This window comes from Schistocerca nitens, unplaced genomic scaffold, assembly GCF_023898315.1.
Source record: "Schistocerca nitens isolate TAMUIC-IGC-003100 unplaced genomic scaffold, iqSchNite1.1 HiC_scaffold_419, whole genome shotgun sequence".
Taxonomy (NCBI): Eukaryota; Metazoa; Arthropoda; class Insecta; order Orthoptera; family Acrididae; genus Schistocerca; species Schistocerca nitens.
In genome coordinates, this window is record NW_026045952.1 from 70,043 (window position 1) to 93,322 (window position 23,280).

Sequence of the window (23,280 nt, forward strand, 5' to 3'; positions counted from 1 at the left end):
AAAATCGTTCAACGTGACAGAAGTGCAATCCTTCAGCAAATTGCTGCATATTTCAGTGCTGGGCCTTCAACAAGTGTCAGCGTGCGAACTATTCGACGAAACATCATCGATATGGGCTTTCGGAGCCGATAGCCCAATCGTGTACCCTTGATGACTGCACGACAAAAAGTTTTACACCTCGCCTGGGCTCTTCAACAACGAAATTGGACTGTTGATGACTGGGAACATGTTGCTGGGTCTGACGACTCTCGTTTCAAAATTGTATCGAGCGGATGGACGTCTGTGGGTAAAGAGACAACTTCATGAATCCATGGCCACTGCATGTCAGCAGGGGACTGTTCAAGCTGGTGGGGGCTCTGTGAAGGTGTGGGGCGTGTGCAGTTCGAGTGATATAGTACCCCTGATACGTCTAGATACGACTCTGACAGGTGACACGTACGTGAGCATGCTGTCTGATCACCTGCATCCATTCGTGTCCATTGTGCATTCCGACGGACTCGGGCAATTTCAGCAGGAAAATGCTACACCCCACATGTCCTGAATTGCTACAGAGTGGCTCCAGGAACACTCTTATGAGTTTAAACACTTCCGCTGGCCACCAAACTCCACAGACATGATCATTCAAAAATGGTTCAAATGGCTCTTACCACTATGGGACTTAACATCTGTGGTCATCAGTCCCCTAGAACTTAGAACTACTTAAAACTAACTAACCTAAGGACACCACACACATCCATGCCCGAGGCAGGATTCGAATCTGCAACCGTAGCAGTCGCGAGGTTCCGGAATGAAGCGCCTAGACATGAACATTATTGAGCATATCAGAGATGCCTTGCAATGTGCTGTTCAGAAGAGATCTCCACCCCCTCGTACTGTTACGGATTTATGGACAGCCCTGCAGGACTCATGGTCTCAAGTCCCTCCAGAACTGCTTCAGACATTAGTGGAGTCCATGCCACGTCGTGTTGCGGCAGTTCGGCGTGCTTGCGGGAGTAGTATACGATAATACGCAGGTGTACCAGTTTTCTTGGCTCTTCAGTGTAGTACTGAAATGTTGCAGGAAGGTCGCTTCAGACATTTAATTATTTTTCAGGCATTTCGGAAGGGATTTCGTCCTTGAAACTTCGGGAACTTATTGTCCACAAGTTCCACTAATACACTACTGGCCATTAAAATTCCTACACCACGAAGATGACGTGCTACAGGCAGGAAATTTAACCGACAGGAAGAAGATGCTGTGATATGTAAAGGATTAGCTTTTCAGAGCATTCACGCAAGGTTGGCGCCGGTGGCGACACCTACAACGTGCTGGCATGAGGAAAGTTTCCAACCGATTTCTCATACACAAACAGCAGTTGACCGGCGTTGCCTGGTGAAACCTTGTTGTGATGCCTCGTGTAAGGAGGAGAAATGCGTACCATCACGTTTCCGACTTTGATAAAGGTCGGATTGTAGCCTATCGCGATTGCGGTTTATCGTATCACGACATTGCTGCTCGCGTCGGTCGAGGTCCAATGACTGTTAGCAGAATATGGAATCGGTGAGTTCAGGAGGGTAATACGGAAGGTCGTGCTGGATCCCAACGGCATCGTATCACTAGCAGTAGAGATGACAGGCATCTTATCCGCTTGGCTGTAACGGATCGTGCAGCCACGTCTCGATCCATGAGTCAACAGAAGGGGACGTTTGCAAGACAACAACCATCTGCACGAACAGTTCGACGACGTTTGCAGCAACATGGACTATCAGCTCGGATACCATGGCTGCGGTTACCATTGACGCTGCATCACAGACAGGAGCGCCTGCGATGGTGTACTCGAGGACGAACCTGGGTGCACGAATGGGAAAACGTCATTTTTTTCGGATGAATCCAGGTTCTGTTTACAGCGACATCGCGGTGAACGCACATTGGAAGCGTGCATCGTCATCGCCATACTGGCATATCACCCGGCGTGATGGTATGGCGTGCCATTGGTTACACGTCTCGGCCACCTCTTGTTCGCATTGACGGCACTTTGAACAGTAGACGTTACACTTCAGATGTGTTACGACCCGTGGCTCTACCCTTCATTTGATCCCTGGGAAACGCTACATTTCAGCAGGATAATGCACGAGCGCATGTTGTAAGTCCTGTACGGGCCTTTCTGGATACAGAAAATGTTCGACTGATGCCCTGGTCAGCACATCCTCCAGATCTCTCAGCAATTGAAAACTTCTGGTTAATGGTGGCCGAGCAACTGGCTCGTCACAATACGCCAATCACTACTCTCCATGAACTGCGGTATCGTGTTGAAGCTGCATGGGCAGCTGTACCTGTACACGCCATCCAAGCTCTGTTTGACTCAATGCCCAGGCGTATCAAGGCCGTTATTACGGCCAGAGGTGGTTGTTCTGGGTACTGATTTCTCAGGATCTATGCACCCAAATTGCGTGAAAATGTAATCACATGGGAGTTGTAGTATAATATATTTGTCCAATGAATACCCGTTTATCATCTGCATTTCTCCTTGGCGTAGCAATTTTAATGGCCAGTAGTGTAAATAAAAATTGGCATTTTGGTCGATTTCACGGTCGTCCCTGTTAAGTTAGGGGTACGACTATTGCGTTACAGGTTTCGGTCGGTGTGTGTTTGCGGTACGCACCCCACGGAGAGCAGCTCCTTGAGCGGCGAGCCCTTGGCGAGCGGCAGCAGCGAGTGGTGCGGCGGGAAGAGCGGCACCTCGGAGAGGGCGCAGCGGTCGCTGGGGCTGAGCGCCGCGTACAGCACGGCCGCGTTCGCCGCCGCCGCCACGCGAGAAGAGTCTGCGCGCGCGCGCTCCATCGCGCCCTGCAGCGGCGACAGCGACAGCCGGTCTGCGCGCCGCAGCTGCTGCAGCAGCGGGTCCTGCCAAACACGCGTCTTCCTGCACATTCTGCGCCCCACACCGATCGAGATGTCTGGCTAATCCAGACAGAGACCAACTATCAAACGTCCAATCAAAACACCTTCAGCCGTCCAGATTTTGATTTATTTTATCAACCAGTTTCAGCGCTACATCATGCTATCTTCAGGCCCCCTGATCGACGTGTAGGAAGAACTCCACCTCTAGTCCAGTCAAAATAGGGGCCAGCATTCAGTGACTGGTATCTGGTTTTGTTTGGTGGGCGCTCCACTCCGCGTTTATCAGCGACTTACTGGTATCTGTAGGGTTTTCACTCAGCGATCCCTTCGATCGTCACTTGCCGGCAAGCGCTGAAACTGGTTGCTCAAACAAAACAACATCTGGAAATTTATATGGCTGCAGGTGTTTTGATTCGACCTTTTATATTGAACAGCCGACGTCCCGCAACCATCTGCAGAAAGACAGATTTACAGAGAAAACAACTATCTGTCGTCGTCACAGCCAGGTACTGTAAGACTACCTCTACTTCGAGTCATCCAATCGTGCAGTTGTATAACGTATTTCGAGTTGTTATTGGCAAGGTCGATATGTCCAAGTCGTCAGTTGTTTAGTGGGTTCAACTGAAGGCATTGCTGCAAGAACAAGATATGAAACTTCCTGGCAGATTAAAACTGTGTGCCGGACCGAGACTCGAACACGGGACCTTTGCCCTTCGCGGGCAAGTGCTCTACCTACTGAGCTACCCAAGCACGACTCACGCCCCGTCCTCACAGCTTTACTTCAGCCAGTACCTCGTCTCCTACCTTCCAAACTTTACAGAAGCTCTCCTGCGAACCTTGCAGAACTAGCACTCCTGAAAGAAAGCAGAAGATAACTTACGTTTACATACTTTCGAGTAAAGCGCAAAAAGTCTGTCCAGAAATTTGAAAACTCTAATAATCGGCCTCGTCTTTCCTAACTTTCATTTAGGTCACCAAAACACCGTAATAGCTTATTACATAACCAAACTATTGCAAGATTTATTATGATGTTTACTAAATTTTAAAACATTGGACTTTTCTCGCCCTTACATCAAACAACTTTATTTGTTGAAAATTACGTAAAAAGTAAACAAGTAACTGAAGACTCAACAACTATTAGCCGTTTACAGGTTACTGAATACGATTAGGAGTCTGAGAAGTAAAAAAAAGTAATACTCTAATAAAAATCATAGGTGTGGAAGGTTAATAAGGAGTTCATTGTTCTTCTCCTTCTGATGAACTGTATGGAGCATCTGTAGCAGTCTGTAACTGTAACAGAACATCTTACTATAAAATTCCATGTCTGAGACTGGCACACAATTCTTGGTAAGTTTAATGACATCTTTATATTTCTCAGGTTTCATTGGTGGAGCTCCTTCATAAACTTTTTCCCCTCAGATGAAATCAATGTAAATCACGCTTTCTGATCATGATAGATAAGTTGTAATAACGATTCACTTCAGTGAACAAAATGCCTGTGTGCTGTGGAGTACTCAGAGAAATTGTTCTTTGATAGAGTTAACTTCTCAGAACTCTTAATGTTTTATTATTCTCCATGGCATGATGTAATTTTAGTAAGTACTAAAGATTTTGTGCCTGTATTACTTTAGTAATTTCACTGTTACTTAAGCTTCTGTTTCTCACTTTCGTTGATATGGCTTTTCTAATGAATGTGTCTTTCTGTTCAGGAAGTTTTACTTCTGATGAAGGTATGTTTATATGTACCGAAACCGTGGTCAAGAGTTTTAATAAAAAAATTCTATCCTGCAACTGTTTTTGGCTGTCATCCTTTATTCTGAAGAATTTTAACAGTTGCTGCTGCAGCCATGTTTAAAATCTTGTTACACGAAACAGCTTTTTTGGTGGAACAAGAAATCTAAAAATAGATCTTGTGAAACATCAACCACAGCGAACTTGTTGTATGTATTTCACATGCCAGAACGTGACAACTGTTTGCTGCAATGACCAAGCAAGTCCTGGACATGTCTGGTTTTTTCGCAAAACATCCGACTTCTTCAAGCCGATTTCCTACATTATTCTCAATTAGTTCCATGGAAGACCTCGTTCTTCCACTACACAATAGAGCAATTTTCAAACTATGGAATGAGTGTAAAGTCTCATTTTGGGCCAAAAATGGACATATCTGGTTACTGCGCCAATGCGTTCAATTATTCTACCAAGGACAACATTACAATTGCGCGGAATGAGTACCACCGCGAGTGCAGAGTCGGCGAAGCTCATTTTATATCCACATTCTTCAATCAGCGCGGTTACCTTACGAGAGATCGATGTCTGCGTCTGGGCAGCGGGTGCGATTACCGAGGCAGCGATGTGCTACCTCACACGCCGAAAGCACGCGCGGGCCCGTGGCGGCGTGTGGGGAGACATTATGTTCTTCTGGGTAGCACTTCTCTGTGACGTCACTAATAGTGTACATCCGCAGTTTCGACCATCGAGGACGGCTATCGACTTCTACATCTACATCTACATACATACTCCGCAATCCACCATACGGTGCGTGGCGGAGGGTACCTCGTACCACAACTAGCATCTTCTCTCCCTGTTCCACTCCCAAACAGAACGAGGGAAAAATGACTGCCTATATGCCTCTGTACGAGCCCTAATCTCTCTTATCTTATATTTGTGGTCTTTCCGCGAAATGTAAGTTGGCGGCAGTAAAATTGTACTGCAGTCAGCCTCAAATGCTGGTTCTCTAAATTTCCTCAGTACCGATTCACGAAAAGAACGCCTCCTTTCCTCTAGAGACTCCCACTCGAGTTCCTGAAGCATTTCCGTAACAATCGCGTGATGATCAAACCTACCAGTAACAAATCTAGCTGCCCCGCCTCTGAATTGCTTCTATGTCCTCCCTCAATCCGACCTGATAGAGATCCCAAACGCTCGAGCAGTACTCAAGAATAGGTCGTATTAGTGTTTTATAAGCGGTCTCCTTTACAGATGAACCACATCTTCCCAAAATTCTACCAATTAACCGAAGATGACTATCCGCCTTCCCCACAACTGCCATTACATGCTTGTCCCACTTCATATCGCTCTGCAATGTTACGCCCAAATATTTAATCGACGTGACTGTGTCAAGCGCTACACTACTAATGGAGTATTCAAACGTTACAGGATTCTTTTTCCTATTCATCTGCATTAATTTACATTTATCTACATTTAGAGTTAGCTGCCATTCTGTACACCAATCACAAATCCTGTCCAAGTCATCTTGTATCCTCCTACAGTCACTCGACGACACCTTCCCGTACACCGTATGAAGTTCTGAGAAGTGGGATAGGTTCACCTACATCTGTATCTACATTGATACTCCGCAAATCACACAAAAGTGCTTGGCAGACGGTTCATCGAACCACCTTCACAATAATTCTATATCGTTCCACTCTCGAACAGCGCGCGGAAAAAACGAACACCTATATCTTCCCGTGCGAGCTCTGGTTTACGAAATGAATCTAACTGCTGCATTGGTTGGTGTCTTGCCACATCTAACCTCCCCTTCTCCCCCTTTCTCGCTTTTTCAAAAGATTCTGGGGCCTAAGTAGTTTAAGGATAGTATGTTCTGTAACATTTGATGTTATGTACACATAAGAGCGCTCTCTCGCAAGACTGAGTTTTCAACTACTACGTATGTCCTATGAATATAGTTGCTTCAAATATTGAGGATTTCTCGAAAAAGGTCGCTGTTGGGACGATTTGTTGTAATTAAATAATAAGGGAAAATATAAGACCAGTTACAGCAGTGAAGTTTTTACAGTGTTGGCTTACGAAAGGAATCTAACTGCTGCAGTGGTTCGTGTTGTGCTATATCTCACTTCCCCCCCTCCCTTTCGCTTTTTAGAAAGATTCTGGAATCTTATTAATTTAAGGACAGTATGTTCTCTAATATTTGATGTTATGCACATATAAGGGTGCTCTCTCCCAGGAATGAGTTGTAACTTTCAATAATTTACAAACTAAGCAAGAACCACACAAATACCAGTAAATGTTCGAAGCACGTTGATCATCTGGTAAAACAAAATAAGTACCACTCAAAGTAAAAAGCCTAGAAAAAACTGAATAAGCACTAAAATGTAACTTAGTTTCAGCGATGTATAAAGCATTAAAGAAAATTTACAGACTAGTTATTTTAGGAGACTTCTTTTACAAATAAGAACAATGTTATACATATGCAGATGTAATGTATTCTGATTCTGGTACAGGAATGTTCAAATGGTTCAAATGGCTCTGAGCACTATGGGACTCAACTGCTGAGGTCATTAGTCCCCTAGAACTTAGAACTAGTTAAACCTAACTAACCTAAGGACATCACAAACATCCATGCCCGAGGCAGGATGCGAACCTGCGACCGTAGCGGTCTTGCGGTTCCAGACTGCAGCGCCTTTAACCGCACGGCCACTTCGGCCGGCTTACAGGAATGTACCTGCTGCTGTTTTTTCTCATTGTTTAAGTTACTTTCAAAACTGCAAAGGAAGAAGTTAATTTTTCTCGCAGTGAACTGTGCTTCTTCGCACAACGTAGAACATACACTCCTGGAAATGGAAAAAAGAACACATTGACACCGGTGTGTCAGACCCACCACACTTGCTCCGGACACTGCGAGAGGGCTGTACAAGCAATGATCACACGCACGGCACAGCGGACACACCAGGAACCGCGGTGATGGCCGTCGAATGGCGCTAGCTGCGCAGCATTTGTGCACCGCCGCCGTCAGTGTCAGCCAGTTTGCCGTGGCATACGGAGCTCCATCGCAGTCTTTAACACTGGTAGCATGCCGCGACAGCGTGGACGTGAACCGTATGTGCAGTTGACGGACTTTGAGCGAGGGCGTATAGTGGGCATGCGGGAGGCCGGGTGGACGTACCGCCGAATTGCTCAACACGTGGGGCGTGAGGTCTCCACAGTACATCGATGTTGTCGCCAGTGGTCGGCGGAAGGTGCACGTGCCCGTCGACCTGGGACCGGACCGCAGCGATGCACGGATGCACGCCAAGACCGTAGGATCCTACGCAGTGCCGTAGGGGACCGCACCGCCACTTCCCAGCAAATTAGGGACACTGTTGCTCCTGGGGTATCGGCGAGGACCATTCGCAACCGTCTCCATGAAGCTGGGCTACGGTCCCGCACACCGTTAGGCCGTCTTCCGCTCACGCCCCAACATCGTGCAGCCCGCCTCCAGTGGTGTCGCGACAGGCGTGAATGGAGGGACGAATGGAGACGTGTCGTCTTCAGCGATGAGAGTCGCTTCTGCCTTGGTGCCAATGATGGTCGTATGCGTGTTTGGGGCCGTGCAGGTGAGCGCCACAATCAGGACTGCATACGACCGAGGCACACAGGGCCAACACCCGGCATCATGGTGTGGGGAGCGATCTCCTACACTGGCCGTACACCACTGGTGATCGTCGAGGGGACACTGAATAGTGCACGGTACATCCAAACCGTCATCGAACCCATCGTTCTACCATTCCTAGACCGGCAAGGGAACTTGCTGTTCCAACAGGACAATGCACGTCCGCATGTATCCCGTGCCACCCAACGTGCTCTAGAAGGTGTAAGTCAACTACCCTGGCCAGCAAGATCTCCGGATCTGTCCCCCATTGAGCATGTTTGGGACTGGATGAAGCGTCGTCTCACGCGGTCTGCACGTCCAGCACGAACGCTGGTCCAACTGAGGCGCCAGGTGGAAATGGCATGGCAAGCCGTTCCACAGGACTACATCCAGCATCTCTACGATCGTCTCCATGGGAGAATAGCAGCCTGCATTGCTGCGAAAGGTGGATATACACTGTACTAGTGCCGACATTGTGCATGCTCTGTTGCCTGTGTCTATGTGCCTGTGGTTCTGTCAGTGTGATCATGTGATGTATCTGACCCCAGGAATGTGTCAATAAAGTTTCCCCTTCCTGGGACAATGAATTCACGGTGTTCTTATTTCAATTTCCAGGAGTGTATTTCACACAACCACAACTCTTTTACCATTGGGGAAGCTCATTGTTAAGCTTAGACCTTGCCGTTGGTGGCTTGCGTGCCTCAGCAATATAGATAGCCGTAGCTTAGGTGCAACTACAACGAAGGAGGAGTATCTGTTGAGAGGCCAGACAAACGTGTGGTCCCTGAAGAGGGGCAGCAGCCTTTTCAGTAGTTTCAGGGGCAACAGTCTGGATGATTGACTGATCCGACCTTGTATTAATCAAAACGGCCTTCCTGTGCTGGTACTGCGAACTGCTGAAAACAAGGGGAAACTACAGGCGTAATTTTTCCCGAGGACATGCAGCTCTACTCTAAGTTTAAATGATGATGGCGTCCTCTTGGGTAAAATATTCCGGAGGTAAACTAGTCCCCCATTCGGATCTAAGGGCGGGGAATACTCAGGAGGACGTCGTTATCAGGAGAAACAAAACTAGCGTTCTGTCGGCCGGGGTAGCCGAGAGGTTCTAGGCGCTACAGTCTGGAACCGCGCGACCGCTACAGTCGCAGGTTCGAATCCTGCCTTGGGCATGGATGTGTGTGAAGTCCTTAGGTTAGTTAGGTTTAAGTAGTTCTAAGTTCTATGGGACTGATGACCTCAGAAGTTAAGTCCCATAGTGCTCAGAGCCATTTGAACCATTTTGAACTAGCGTTCTACGGATCGGAGCGTGGAATGTCAGATCCCTTAATCGGGCAGGTAGGTTTGAAAATTTGAAGAGGGAAATGGATAGGTTGAAAGTTAGATATAGTGGGAGTTAGTGAAGTTCGGTGGCAGGAGGAGCAAGACTTCTGGTCAGGTGAATATAGGGTTATAAATACAAAATCAAATAGGGATAACGCTGGAGTAGGTTTGATAATGAATAGAAAAATAGGAGTGCGGGTAAGCTACTACAAACAGCATAGTGAACGCATTATTGTAGCCAAGATACAAACGAAGCCCACACCTACCATAGTAGAACAAGTTTATTTGTCAACTAGCTCCGCAGATGATGAAGAGACTGAAGAAATGTATGATGAGATAAAAGACATTATTAGATAGTGAAGGGAGACGAAAATTTAATAGCTATTGGGGACTGGAATTCGATAGTAGGAAAAGGAAGAGAAGGAAACGTAGTAGGTGAATACGGAATAGGGGTAAGGAATGAAAGAGGAAGCCGTCTGGCAGAATTTTGCACAACAGAGCATAACTTAATTGTTGTCATCAGTGAATGATTGATGAGAGTGGGGGAAAGAAATACAGTAGAAGAAGAATGGGTAGCTTTGAGAGATGAATTAGTGAAGGCAGCAGAGGATCAAGTTGGTAAAAAGACAAGGGCTAGCAGAAATCCTTGGGTAACAGAAAAGATGTTGAATTTAATTGATGTAAGGAGAAAATACATTTGGTTTAAGAATCATGAAAGAAGATACGTGGAAGAGGCCTGTAGACACTGGAAGGTTTCATATAGATTATATAATGGTAAGACAGAGATTTAGGAACAAGGTTTTTAACTGTATGACATTTCCAGGGGCAGATATGGACTCTGACCACAATCTATTGGTTACGAACTGTGGATTAAAACTGAAGGAACTGCTAAAAGGTGGGAATTTAAGGAGATGGGACCTAGATGAACTGAAAGAACCAGAGGATGTAGAGTTTCAGAGAGAGCATCAGTGAATGATTGATGAGAGTGGGGGAAAGAAATTCAGTAGAAGAAGAATGGGTAGCTTTGAGAGATGAATTAGTGAAGGCAGCAGAGGATCAAGTTGGGAAAAAGACAAGGGCTAGCAGAAATCCTTGGGTAACAGAAGAGATATTGAATTTAATTGAGGAAAGGAGAAAATATAAAAATGTAGTGAATGAAGCAGGCAAAATGAATACAAACGTCTCAAAAATGAGATCGACAGGAAGTGCAAAATGGCTAAGCAGGGATGGCTAGAGGACAAATGTAAGGATTTAAAGGCATATATCATTAGGGGTAAGATAGTTACTGCCTACAGGAAAATTAAAGAGACCTTTGGAGAAAAGAGAACCACTTGCATGAATATTAAGAGCTCAGATGGAAAGCCAGTTCTAAGCAAAGAAGAGAAAGCAGAAAGGTGGAAGGAGTATATAGAGGGTCTGTACAAGGGCGATGTACTTGCGGCTGATATTATGGAAATGGAAGAGGACGTAGATGAAGATGAAATGGGAGATATAATACTGCGTGATGATTTTGACAGGGCACTGAAAGTCCTAAGTCGGAACAAGGGCCCGGGAGTAGGTAATGTTGTGTTATATAGAAACATATAAATCACAACAGGTTTCCAGGATGAGATTTTCACGCTGCAGCGGAATGTGCGCTGATATGAAACTTCCTGGCAGAGGAGGTAGATGGAGATGAAATGGGAGATATGATACTGCGTGAAGAGTTTGACACAGCACTGAAAGACCTAAGTCGAAACAAGGCCCCGGGAGTAGACAACATTCCATTACAACTACTGACAGCCTTGGGAGAGCCAGTCCTGACAAACCTCTACCATCTGGTGAGCAAGATGTATGAGACAGGCGAAATTCCCTCAGACTTCCAGAAGAATATAATAATTCCAATCGCAAAGATAGCAGGTGTTGACAGGTGTGAAAATTACCGACCGAACTATCAGTTTAATATGTCACAGCTGCAAAATACTAACTCGAATTCTTTACAGACGAATGGAAAAACTGGTAGAAGCCGACCTCGCGGAAGGTCGGTTTGGATTCCGTAGAAATATTGGAACACGTGAGGCAATACTGACCTTACGACTTATCTTAGAAGAAATATTAAGGAAAGGCAAACCTACGTTTTTAGCATTAGTAGCCTTAGAGATAGCTTTTGACAATGTTGACTGTAATACTCACTTTCAAATTCTGAAGGTGGCAGGGGTAAAATACAGGGAGCGAAAGGCTATTTACAATTTTTACAGAAACCAGATGGCAGTTATAAGAGTCGAGGGACATGAAACGGATGCAGTGGTTGGGAAGGGAGTGAGACAGGGTTGTAGCCTCTCCCCGATGGTATTCAATCTGTATATTGAGCAAGCAGTAAAGGAAACAAAAGAAAAATTCGGAGTAGGCATTAAAATCCATGGAGAAGAAATAAAAACTTTGAGGTTCGCCGATGGCATTGTAATTCTGTCAGAGACAGGAAAGGACTTGGAAGATCAGTTCAACGGAATGGACAGTGTCTTGAAAGGAGGGTATAAGGTGAACATCAACAAAAGCAAAACGAGGATAATGGAATGTAGTCGAATTAAGTCGGGTGATGCTGAGGGAATTAGATTAGGAAATGAGACACTTAAAGTAGTAAAGGAGTTTTGCTATTTGGGGAGCAAAATAACTGATGATGATCGAAGTATAGAGGATATAAAATGTAGACTGGCAATGGCAAGGAAAGCGTTTCTGAAGAAGAGAAATTTGTTAACATCGAGTATTGATTTAAGTGTCAGGAAGTCGTTTCTGAAAGTATTTGTATGGAGTGTAGCCATGTATGGAAGTGAAACATGGACGATAACTAGTTTGGACAAGAAGAGAATAGAAGCTTCCGAAATGTGGTGCTACAGAAGAATGCTGAAGATTAGATGGGTAGATCACATAACTAATGAGGAGGTATTGAATAGAATTGGGGAGAAGACGAGTTTGTGGTACAACTTGACTAGAAGATGGGATCGGTTGGTAGGACATGTTCTGAGGCATCAAGGGATCACCAATTTATTACTGGAGGACAGCGTGGAGGGTAAAAATCGTAGAGGGAGACCAAGAGATGAATACACTAAACAGATTCAGAAGGATGTAGGCTGCAGTAGGTACTGGAAGATGAAGAAGCTTGCACAGGATAGAGTAGCATGGAGAGCTGCGTCAAACCAGTCTCAGGACTGAAGACTACAACAACGACAACAATGATCAAATTAATTGGACTTTCTGACAGTATTTTGTCAAGGATATAGAAGAGACACAAATGTTTAGTGATTATGGTTCCTACTAGCCTGAGAAATCGGGGACGTAAAAGAACTTTATCGTGTTTTTTGGTTTTAATCAACATTGTCTCAGTAGGTGCTCCATTCCGTCGAATGATATGGGTGTCGTGTGCTGTCAGCACATTTTGAAGTAGGCATATAGGTGGAGAGCAAAATTTTCTAAAAAACCGGAAAATAATTTCTTGTATTCTGCAGGAGCCTTATTGCTTGATTTCAAATGGGAAACGTCTGTTTGTTGTTGCATATGACTGATTTTTTATATCAAGGAAAATTCGAGTGAGAAAGAAGCAGTTTTATTCAGTTATTTGCGTAGTGGTATAAACTTTTCTAATTTAATGACAACGTCATTTCGGAGGTAAAAGAATGGAAATAATGAGGTAGAATCTGCTCTAAAATACTTAGAAGAAAGTCGTGTAGCTGCAGTACGGGTCACAGCGCAGATCCGATACAGATTCTGTCATCAGTGTGTGATGTCATCAAAGTGCGCGCAAGCTTGCAATCAGTCTGTGTTGCGTCAACCTGGCAGCATGCGAGTTTATGCTGGACTGCAGGTAGCTCCGAGCAATCAGTCAGCTGTGCATACGTCTTGCACTGAACACAGAACCCCTAAAGTTGCTCGGAGTGTCAGACGATTACACCCCGAAAGTGTCCTCCACTCAACGGCACTGACTCGACACCTACGTGGCGCAGTGTTTAGTACACTGGACTCGCATTCTGGAGGACGATAGTTCAAACCCGCATCCAGCCATCTTAATTTAGGTTTTCCGTGACTTCCCTAAATCGCTACAGGAAAATGCCGGGATGGTTCCTTCAAAAGGGTACGGCCGATTTCCTCCCAATCCTTCCTTAATCCGATGGGACCGATGACCTCGCTGTTTGGTCCCCTTCCCCAAGTCAACGAGCCAACCAACCCGACACCTGGACCCATCATGTCTGGCGGGCAGCTTATAGACCAGCAGTTTCGTCTATCTGATAACGCTGCCCAGTGAGGATGGAGTGGTTCGACCTCACACTAGATCGTCGGCTGACGTGGTGACAGTCACGGCATCAGCAGGAGTCGGAAGTCCGAGAACAAGTGCTGTTAATGGCTGAGCAGGGAACACTTATGGTCGCCCTGGACAGCTATGTTGCGACAGGAAACTCCAGCCCCGCCCCCCTCCCCCAAATCACGTAGGTGTCCGTGGAAGTGAGCGCTGTGCAAGGCATGTACAAACCCAGTCCACTGATATGGAACAATGCTGCACTGTAGAATGCTACCGCGGCATTATTTTAGTACTCAGTGGCAGGATCACGCAGCCAGCTCTCCTGCATGCCCCTCAAACGGTAGCGAAGTTTTGCCTGCAGTTGATTCTGCAACAATTCCTCTCTCTTTGAAGAATTCGGCCCCCAAATTTCAATAATATAGTGCTATCGTGTCTAGATTTTCCCCTTAGACGCGTGATTCGTTCTCTCCCGCATCGATATTTACTCTTTTTATGTGGTCTGTCTTCTTCCTTGCATATTCCATTACATGATGTATGGTGACTGTTAAATTCACACTGACCTTTTGGTCGACTGATTGAGTTGGTAGGTAATGGACTGAAGTATGAGTGGGTGGATGGCTCTCTGGCGACCAATGTAGCGCCAGAAACTTCAACCTCTCCAAGCAGTGTCATATGCCACGTGAAGCCACTGGTCTGCGAGCCATTACCTAGACCTGATGGTGACAGGTCCAGGATTAAGACAGTTACTGAGGACAAGATTCCCATTATTATGGCCTGGCACTGGCAACAGCTGCGATGTTGTATGTGCTGGAAAATATCTTCCATGCTAATACAACCACACTGTGTGGCTATTAGCTTGTCGAGAAAATTTTTTCGGTATCTAGGATTTTATTCAGGCTGTCTAGGTTTGTCGCTGGCAATGTTTCGAAAGAATTATTTGGTAAATACAGGAGAACTTCAGAGCTGTGGTTTCTGTTACTGTCACTGGAAGCCGAAAAATATGTCCCAAGACGTCACACTGATTCCCCTTTCAACACTTGAGGTTTCCATCCAGCACTCCAAGCCAGGCGATTAGACGTTGCACGTACAACATTATCACATAAAAAATAGTTCATTTCCGCTCAACGTGTTGAAGTTCAAAAATGGTTCAAATGGGTCTGAGCACTATGGGACCTAACATCTGAGGTCATCAGTCCCCTAGAACTCAGAACTACTTAAACCTAACTAACCTAAGGACATCACACACATCCATGCCCGAGGCAGGATTCGAAGCTGCGACCGTAGCAGTCGCGCGGTTCCGGACTGAAGCGCCTAGAACCGATCAGCCACCGCGGCCGGTCGTGTTGAAGTGATGCTGCAGATCATTGGTCTGCAATTTCACATATTGGTACTGGCTTTTCTGGCACCAAAACGTAATGTTGGCAGCCAAGAGAGCCCATTCAATATCAACATGTTTTGATTCAGCATTGCTACCATAGAAGATGTCACTGTCTGTTTCCAGGCGGTGTATCGTCATTGAAGCAACAGCGTAGTACCTCAGCATAAAATGCCAACACACCCGTCCCTGGGGCTGTGCACATGCACACTGTGGCAGTGAGATGTTAGCACAATGGGATTGTAGTTTGTTGGTGAAATGGCCTTGCTAACGCAAGGATGCTGTCAGCCTGGCTGCCTGCGAGTTTATGCTGGACTGCAGGTAGTTCCAAGCAGCCAGCCATGTGTGCAGATGCTCTGTGCTGAACCCAGGATCTTCGGAGCCTCTCAGACTGTCAGACAGTGACATCCTGGAAGTGGCCGCCACTCGGTAGCACCAGCTGAAGACCTGTCACCATCAGGTCTAGCTAATGGCTCGCAGGCCAGTGGCTTCACGTGGCATATGACACTGCTTGGAGAGGTTAAAGTTTCTGGCGCTACATTGGACCATTGGCTGGTGTGGAGACTGTCACAGTGTCGGATGGAGTGTGATGTACAAGAACAGATGCCGTTAATGGTTGAACAGGGAACATTCAGTCTCTCTGACCGCCCACGTTGTGAAAGGAGCCTGCTCCCAGTCATGTAGGTGTCTTTGGAAGCATAGCATTGTGCCATGCCATGTAGAATCCAAGCCCATTGCTATAGCAGATTGCTGCATTGAAGAATGCTATGTCAGCATTATTTTACCATGAAGCACCAGGTTTTCACAGCCGACTTTCCTGCATGCACCTTAACTGGTTGTAAAGCTGGTGCCGCAACAATTCTAATGCAATCATACTATTGTGGCCTAATTGGATCACAGGGTCCCAGGTTCGATTCCTGGGTGGGTTGGGGATTTTCTCTGCCCGGGGGCCAGGTATTTGTGTTGTCCTCATCATTTCATCATCATCATCACCATCATCATTTTTGACGGTGGCTAGCTTGGACTGTGTAAAAAACTGGAGTGTGTAAAAACTGGGACTTTGTATGAACGCTGATGACCGTGCAGTTGAGCGCCCCACAAACCAAACATCAGCATCTCCAGTGTGGCCTACGCTTCAGGCGGTCACTTGCAAACCAGCCAAGTGATTTACGGGTCAGCCACCAACATACTCTGCAACTGTACACTGCAATAGTGCTTGCACAGCATCCAGCAACGCAGCATCATGCTATGAGTGGTTGAGTGGTGTACCACAAAGCAGCAGTTCCTCAGATGAGAACATGACAGGAGCCATACGCCCAGTGAGTGCCATTGCCTGTCACTCCAACCAGTCTCTAAGGGCTTTGCATTAGATGCGGATCCGGCCGACTTCCGTCAACGCCGCAGAGCGCCACCTAGTTTGTACTCACCTTAACAGGCTGTCAAGGAAACTTGCATAAACAAGGTGGCTGAACGCCTCCAGTTGCCCCTGTCCCAGCATCCCGCTGGGGACAACAGTCTAATATCGTATTTGTATGAGACCAGTAAAGTCTCTGAAATTGTGTCATTTCATTTGTACTCGTATAAGTACTTGCACCTGAGTTTCAGGCTGAATCCTCTATTTACGTTCGATGCTATGGACTTATTCCAGAACATGGAGAGCCTCATCAATCCTGTTCGCGAGTAAGGGAGAATTTAAAGGACGCTTGATCGACAGTGAAAATTTGGGTCGAGGAGGGAGGTGTGCCAGGGTAATTCGTGCAGTTGTGTGAACCATTGTGCCAACGTGGCTTAGTGGCTAAGGCACCTGTCTAGTAAGCAGCACACCACGGTTCGATTCCCAGCCTTGGTAAAAATGTTCACTTATAAATAAAATTACGAAACGGTCCACGTCTTTCAACTGTGAGATAAAAATAAAATCCCAACTAATAATGAAAATATGCCAGATTATTTTCCCTAGATTGTAGTTGCGAATCTGAGGTAAATGGTGCTTTGTCAGGTGGACTATGACAGGAGTGCTTAAGAGCATGTTATTACCAGGTGATGATCGGCCTGTTGATAGCGCACAGGAGTCAGCATATAGAATGTCCGAGCAGTGAGGGTGAAGTTAGCAACTGCAGCTGTGTGTCTGCTCTCAGGTACAAGAATGGACCTTCGGCGTTGGCAACAATGCCTCCTTTTTGCTGTTACTGCACGCAGCAGCAGAGTCTTTAGTGATCTGTGAGCAGTAGTTCCAGTGCCTTATACCAGGACCAACAGCAAAGTTTGTTTCATGAAGTCTCTCACTGAAGTGCCCCACAAAATGATCTCACCCCTTGTGTTCTGGAAAGTTTTCTGTGGGCATATCCATATTTTCAGTCAGTCAACTTAGGCTCCTCATCTCATCAATCGAATTATTGGGTAAAACTCAGGGAACGATCCAGGTCTTCCCCAAGCTAGTCAGATACGCTCTGCTCATCCACAAAGTGGGATTGATGCATGTATTTTTTTGTGATCGTGGAGCGTGTGGACAGGATAAGAAACAAATAAAATATAAATTCTCATAACTGGTCTTCACAGTCATGAAAAATTTTGTAAAATACATCATGGTTGCCTTTGACGGTAAAAAATTCTTTATTTGAACAACCCACTATTGTAGTTTCAGTCTTATGGGCGTAATCAGGTAGAAATAATTGTCTTTTAATGCACGTCAAAACCTAAAAAATCATCTGACATATGTACACTGAGCTGACAAAAGTCATGGGACACCACCCAATCTAGTGTTGGACCTCTTTTTTCCCAGCGTAGTGCAGCAACTCGACGTGGCATGGACTCTACAAGTCGTTCGAAGTCCATTCCAGAAATATTGAGCCATGCTGCCGCTATAGCCGTCCATAATTGCGGAGGTGTTGCTGGTGCAGGATGTTCGGTAGGATTCATGTCGGGTTACCTGGGTGTCCAAATCATTCGCTCGAATTGTCCAGAATGCTCTTCAGACCAATTGCGAAAAACTCTGGCCTGGTGACATGGCGCACTGTTATCCATAAAACTTCCATTGTTGTTTGGGAACATGAAGTCCACGAATGGCTGCATATGGTCTCCAGGCAGCCGAACATAACCAGAGGACACAGTCCTTTTCATTTAAATACAGCCATCACCATTATGGAGCCACCACCAGCATGCACAGTGTCTTGTTGATAACTTGGGTCCATGGCTTCGTGTGGTCTGCACCACACTCGAACGCTACCATCAGCTCTTACCAACTGTAATCGGAAGTTATCTGATCAGATCTCAGTTTTCCAGTCGTCTAGGGTCTAACCGATATGTTCACGAGCCCAGGAGAGGCGCCGCAAGCGACGTCGTGCTGTTAGCAAAGGAACTCGCGTCGGTCGTATGCTGCCATAGCCCATTAGCGCCAGATTTCGCCGCACTTTCCTAACAAATACGTTCGTCGTACGTCTCACATTGATTTCTGAGGTTATTTCACATAGCATTGCTTGTCTGTTAGCACTGACAACTGTACGCAAATGACGCTGCTCTCGGTTGTTAAGTGAACTCCATCGGTCACTGCATTGTCCGTGGTGAGAGGTAATACCTGAAATTCGTGACGCTGTGGATCTCGGAATATTGAAGTTGCTAACGATTTCCGAAATAGAATGTCCCAAGCGTCTAGCTCCTACTACCATTCCGCGTTCAAATTCTGTTAATTCCTTTCGTGTTGGAGATAATGAGAGAATGGAGAGGGTGAAACCTAGTGCCGGCACATAGCCTACTACTTTCGAAAAGCACCAAGGAGCCCCACCAAGCTTAATGTCTCCATCCAGCGGGCGAATCAGCATCAACCGTGTCGTATAACCTCACTTCAAGAGACATTGCCAAATTAATACTAGACATTGGCACGAAGACTGGTGAGTGAGGACTTCAAATTACCACTCTTCCTGCCCCTCTGTCGGAAAGACAAGGGGAAAATTTCATTCTAGAAACATCCCCCAAGCTGTGGCTAATCCATGTCTCCGCAATATCCTTTCTTCCAGGAGAGCTAGTTCTGCAAGATTCGCAGGAGAGCTTCTGTTAAGTTTGGAAGGTAGGAGACGAGGTACTGGCGGAATTAAAGCTGTGAGGACGGGGCGTGAGTCGTGCTTGGGTAGCTCAGCCGATAGAGCACTTGCCCGCGGAAGGCAAAGGTCCCGAGTTCGTGTCTCTGTCCGGTTCACAGTTTTAATCTGCCAGGAAGTTTCATATCAGCGAACACTCCGCTGTAGAGTGAAAATTTCATTCTAGAAACATCCCCCAAACTGTGGCTAAGCCATGTCTCCGCAATATCCTTTCTTCCAGGAGTGCAAGTTCTGCAAGGTTCGCAGGAGAGCTTCTGTGAAGTTTGGAAGGTAGGAGACGAGGTACTGGCGGAATTAAAGCTGTGAGGGCGGGACGTGAGTCGTGCGTGGGTAGCTCAGTCGACCGCCGGCACGGTAGCTCAGCGTGTTCGGTCAGCAGGTTAGCGGCCCTCTGTAATAAAAAAACTGAGCTAATCGATCAACAACGAACTTAAAACGGATGTCTTACGACGTCCGCCCCGAGCAGATGCAATAGAGCACTTGCCCGCGAAAGGCAAAGGTCCCGAGTTCCAGTCTCGGTCCGGCACACAGTTTTAATCTGCCAGGAAGTTTCGAGGGGAAAATTGTCAACAGCACACGGCGCATCCGGACGTTCATCCGTCGAAGTAGTGGTCACACCCGAAGGTGCTTAACTTCGGTGATCTTTTGGGAAACGGTGTATCCACCACGTACATTAAGAAATAAAAGTGAAGATTAAATTGAAACGCGGTATTTTTCATTCTGTCGCCAGTGCCATTTGCATAGTGTTCTTATGGAAGTTACGTTGCAGCATCGATATTGTTGAAAGAAATAGTCGTAACTGTCGTCTAGCGAGATTGCGCAGTGGTTAGCACATTGGACCCGCATTCTGGAGGACGCTGGTTCAAATCCTTGTCCGTTCATCCAGATTTTGGTTTTCCGTGATTTCCCTAAACTGCCCCAGGCAAATACAGGGATGATTCCTTTGAAAGGGTGCAGTCGATTTCCTTCCCCATCCTTTACACAACGCGGGCTTGTGCTCTGTCTCTAATGACATCATTCTGGAATACATTAAACCCTAATCCATCTGCTGTACGTTCCTTCCTTCGCTCTTTCTCGGTAGTCCCGTATAACAGGGGACACGATGTTTACCGTGTAGTAAACGCAGTGCCAAACCAACCAAAAGAAGCTTTATGCAGCTCCCTTAGAATGAAATGATAATTAAATCAAGACTCTAAGCTGTCCACAGGCCTTGATATACATCAACAGTGTAGGGAAGCAGCCTACTCACGCTGTAGTAAATTCACATCAGTCTTTCCACTGTGTGCCAGCCAGTCCGCTGTAACTAGCTCTGACGTCATTAATGTTGAGCAATACTTTAAAAATCAAGCAAATAACCTAAAACGGTTCTAGCATGTCAGGAGTAATACTAAAACAACATGTGTTGAATATCAGTTCGATAACTTTAGCCATTTTCGAAATTTGGACGTTTTTCTGTAAAAATCATTGGCGCAACAGAAAAGAGCTAGAGAATTAAAAATTGATAGTTAGATTCATTTTTCATAATTATTTAATAAAAACAGTCTTCTGGATCTCACAAATTAAGACTTTAGTGGAAATTCATGATTTTCTGGTTTTCGTCTTAAAACCTAAGGAAGCAAGATAGATTAAGTAGGCTAATAAATAAGGCTAGGATGTTTATATTTAAGTAGAATTGAGATCCGCTATCACCATAAGGATGTGAGAAGTTTCATTTGAATACCTATAAAACTATAGCGATAGCGTATCTCCAAAGGGCCAGTTCAGAGCTCGTCTACTGCGTGCAGTGTAATTAAATTAATTCTCTCACCCAAAATATTTAACTTAGCCACGTCAAACTTTTATTATGATTACTTACCTGTGTGTTGAATGCACATTTAAATTGAGAGCTTCATCGGCCATCAGTAAAAGAAGCTACGATTTATTCGGTAACTTAAAGTGGTGCATTACTAGCCCAGCGGCTAGTCGGGAGAGCCGATTTGATCAGGCGTTCCCTTAGCCGTCCGCACCGCGGCTTTATATATAAGAACGCTGCGCGAGGAAGCAAGGCCCCAGTTCTCTCCAGACGCTGAATAACACGCCATCTGTGTCGGGAGTCGAGTCGCGTCGCGTCGGTATCATTGCTACAAACAGCCTCGGATACCGTATTAAGTTACTCGGGATACGTGTAACCATGAAATCATTTTCGAGTGAAGTGTTAATTCTGGGTTGACTTTAATTATCGATCTTCAGTTTGCGTATTGTCGTATTTTCACGTGCCGTCGCGGGACAAACATTCTACCATTAGTTAGCGTGGCGTTTGATGAACCTTATCATCAAATTATGGCGAGTATTCATTTAAACATTTAATTTGGACATTTATAGTGGCATCAGCGCATTAGACTCTGAACTGGTCTGTTAGTTAGATTGTGTGGATTCTTTTGTTTCCATCTGTGACTTTCAGAATACAGGACATTTTTTCACGACTGTTTTTGATTATAAATCCCAGACAATCTCCTAATTCCTCAGAGCTATAAGCTGTAACTATTAGTGTATTCTCAGATAAAGTGGGCACTAGGAATTCTAATTACAGGCTTCACGTTTTGCTAATCACTTTCTGGTTGCCAATATTGTAGTTAGAGAGCCAGTGTTGAGAACGGCGAAAGACAGCATAAATAACCAGCATAAATAATGAGAACATTTTTAACAACAATAATTCCACCCACCGCCGCACATATGGTTAATCGGCCGTGAAATGCAGTGTTTCTACAAACAAATTTTATATAAATCAACAAACAAAAATACTATCCGCCGCCCCACAACGGGGACGGTTGAAAATGTGCGCCCCGACCGGGACTCGAACCCGGGATGTCCTGCTTACCTGGAAGACGCTGCATCCATCTGAGCCACCGAGGGCACAGAGGATAGGACGACTACAGGGATTTATCGCGTGCACGGTCCCCGTGAGACCCACATTCCCAACTTAATGTCCACACACTACATTCGTAGTGCCGCTGCCCATTACACTCACTCGCGGCAAACAATCTTACCGAGTCCCGTAAGAGTTCGGGCAATGCGTGTGCATTCAGCACAGAAGAAGGTCAATGGCCGGTTAGCCTTAACTATATGAAGATGGTATCTGTTCTTTCGGCCATGTCCGAAATATGGGGACAAGTACGACATGGCTAACCGGCCATTGACCTTCTTGTTCTGTGCTGGATGCACACGCATTGCCCGAACTCTTACGGGACTCGGTAAGGTTGTCTGCCGCGAGTAATGAGTCTAATGGGCAGGGGTACTACGAATGTAGTGTGTGGACATTAAGTCGGGAATGTGGGTCTCACGGGGAGCGTGCAAGGGATAAATCCTTGCAGTCGCACTATCCTCTGTGCCCTCGGTGGCTCAGATGGTCAGAGCGTCTGCCATATAAGCAGGAGATCCCGGGTTCGAGTCCCGGTCGATGCACACATTTACAACTGTCCCCGTTGATGTATATCAACGCCCGTCGACAGCTTAGGGTCTTGATTTAATTATCATTTCAAAATAAAAAAATGTTCAAATGTGTGTGAAATCTTATGGGACTTAACTACTAAGGTCATCAGTCCCTAAACTTACACACTACTTAACCTAAATTATCCTATGGACAAACACACACAACCATGCCCGAGGGAGGACTCAAACCTCCTCCGGGACCAGCCGCACAGTCCATGACTGCAGCGCTTAGACCGCTCGGCTAATCCCGCACGGCTATTTCAAAATAAAACTTCGATGTTCCATGCTAGACAATAACTTCTAATCTGGTAATCGCTGGATCACGATGCCAGTATGTTAAGGAATTGTCCTGGTTATCTTTGTCAGCGTCTTCTATGCCCACCTCCTGATCCATACAGGTGCGTCACAAAGAAACAAGGAGGCGCTATTGTTTGCCTGTTTTCAGAAATTACAAATTGAACTCAGTATCGATTTCAGTTTAAATTTTCATTCCAGTATTTCCGCGTC

At 45.8% G+C, this 23,280-nt stretch overlaps 1 protein-coding gene and 1 non-coding gene across 2 annotated transcripts in view; one reads left to right on the forward strand and one right to left on the reverse strand.

The window, feature by feature from the left end:
• Nucleotides 1–2,605: 2,605 nt before the first annotated feature.
• Nucleotides 2,606–23,280, reverse strand: part of LOC126231833 (glutamate receptor ionotropic, kainate glr-3-like) — a 101,228-nt gene continuing 80,553 nt past the window's right edge. The window contains exon 6 of the mRNA XM_049942421.1: nucleotides 2,606–2,884. Within this exon, the coding sequence (XP_049798378.1) occupies nucleotides 2,606–2,884 (279 nt within the window). The remainder of the gene's footprint in view (nucleotides 2,885–23,280) is intronic.
• Trnai-uau (transfer RNA isoleucine (anticodon UAU)) lies at nucleotides 22,672–22,746 on the forward strand. Its single transcript has one exon. It is a non-coding gene; the product is annotated as a tRNA-Ile (tRNA).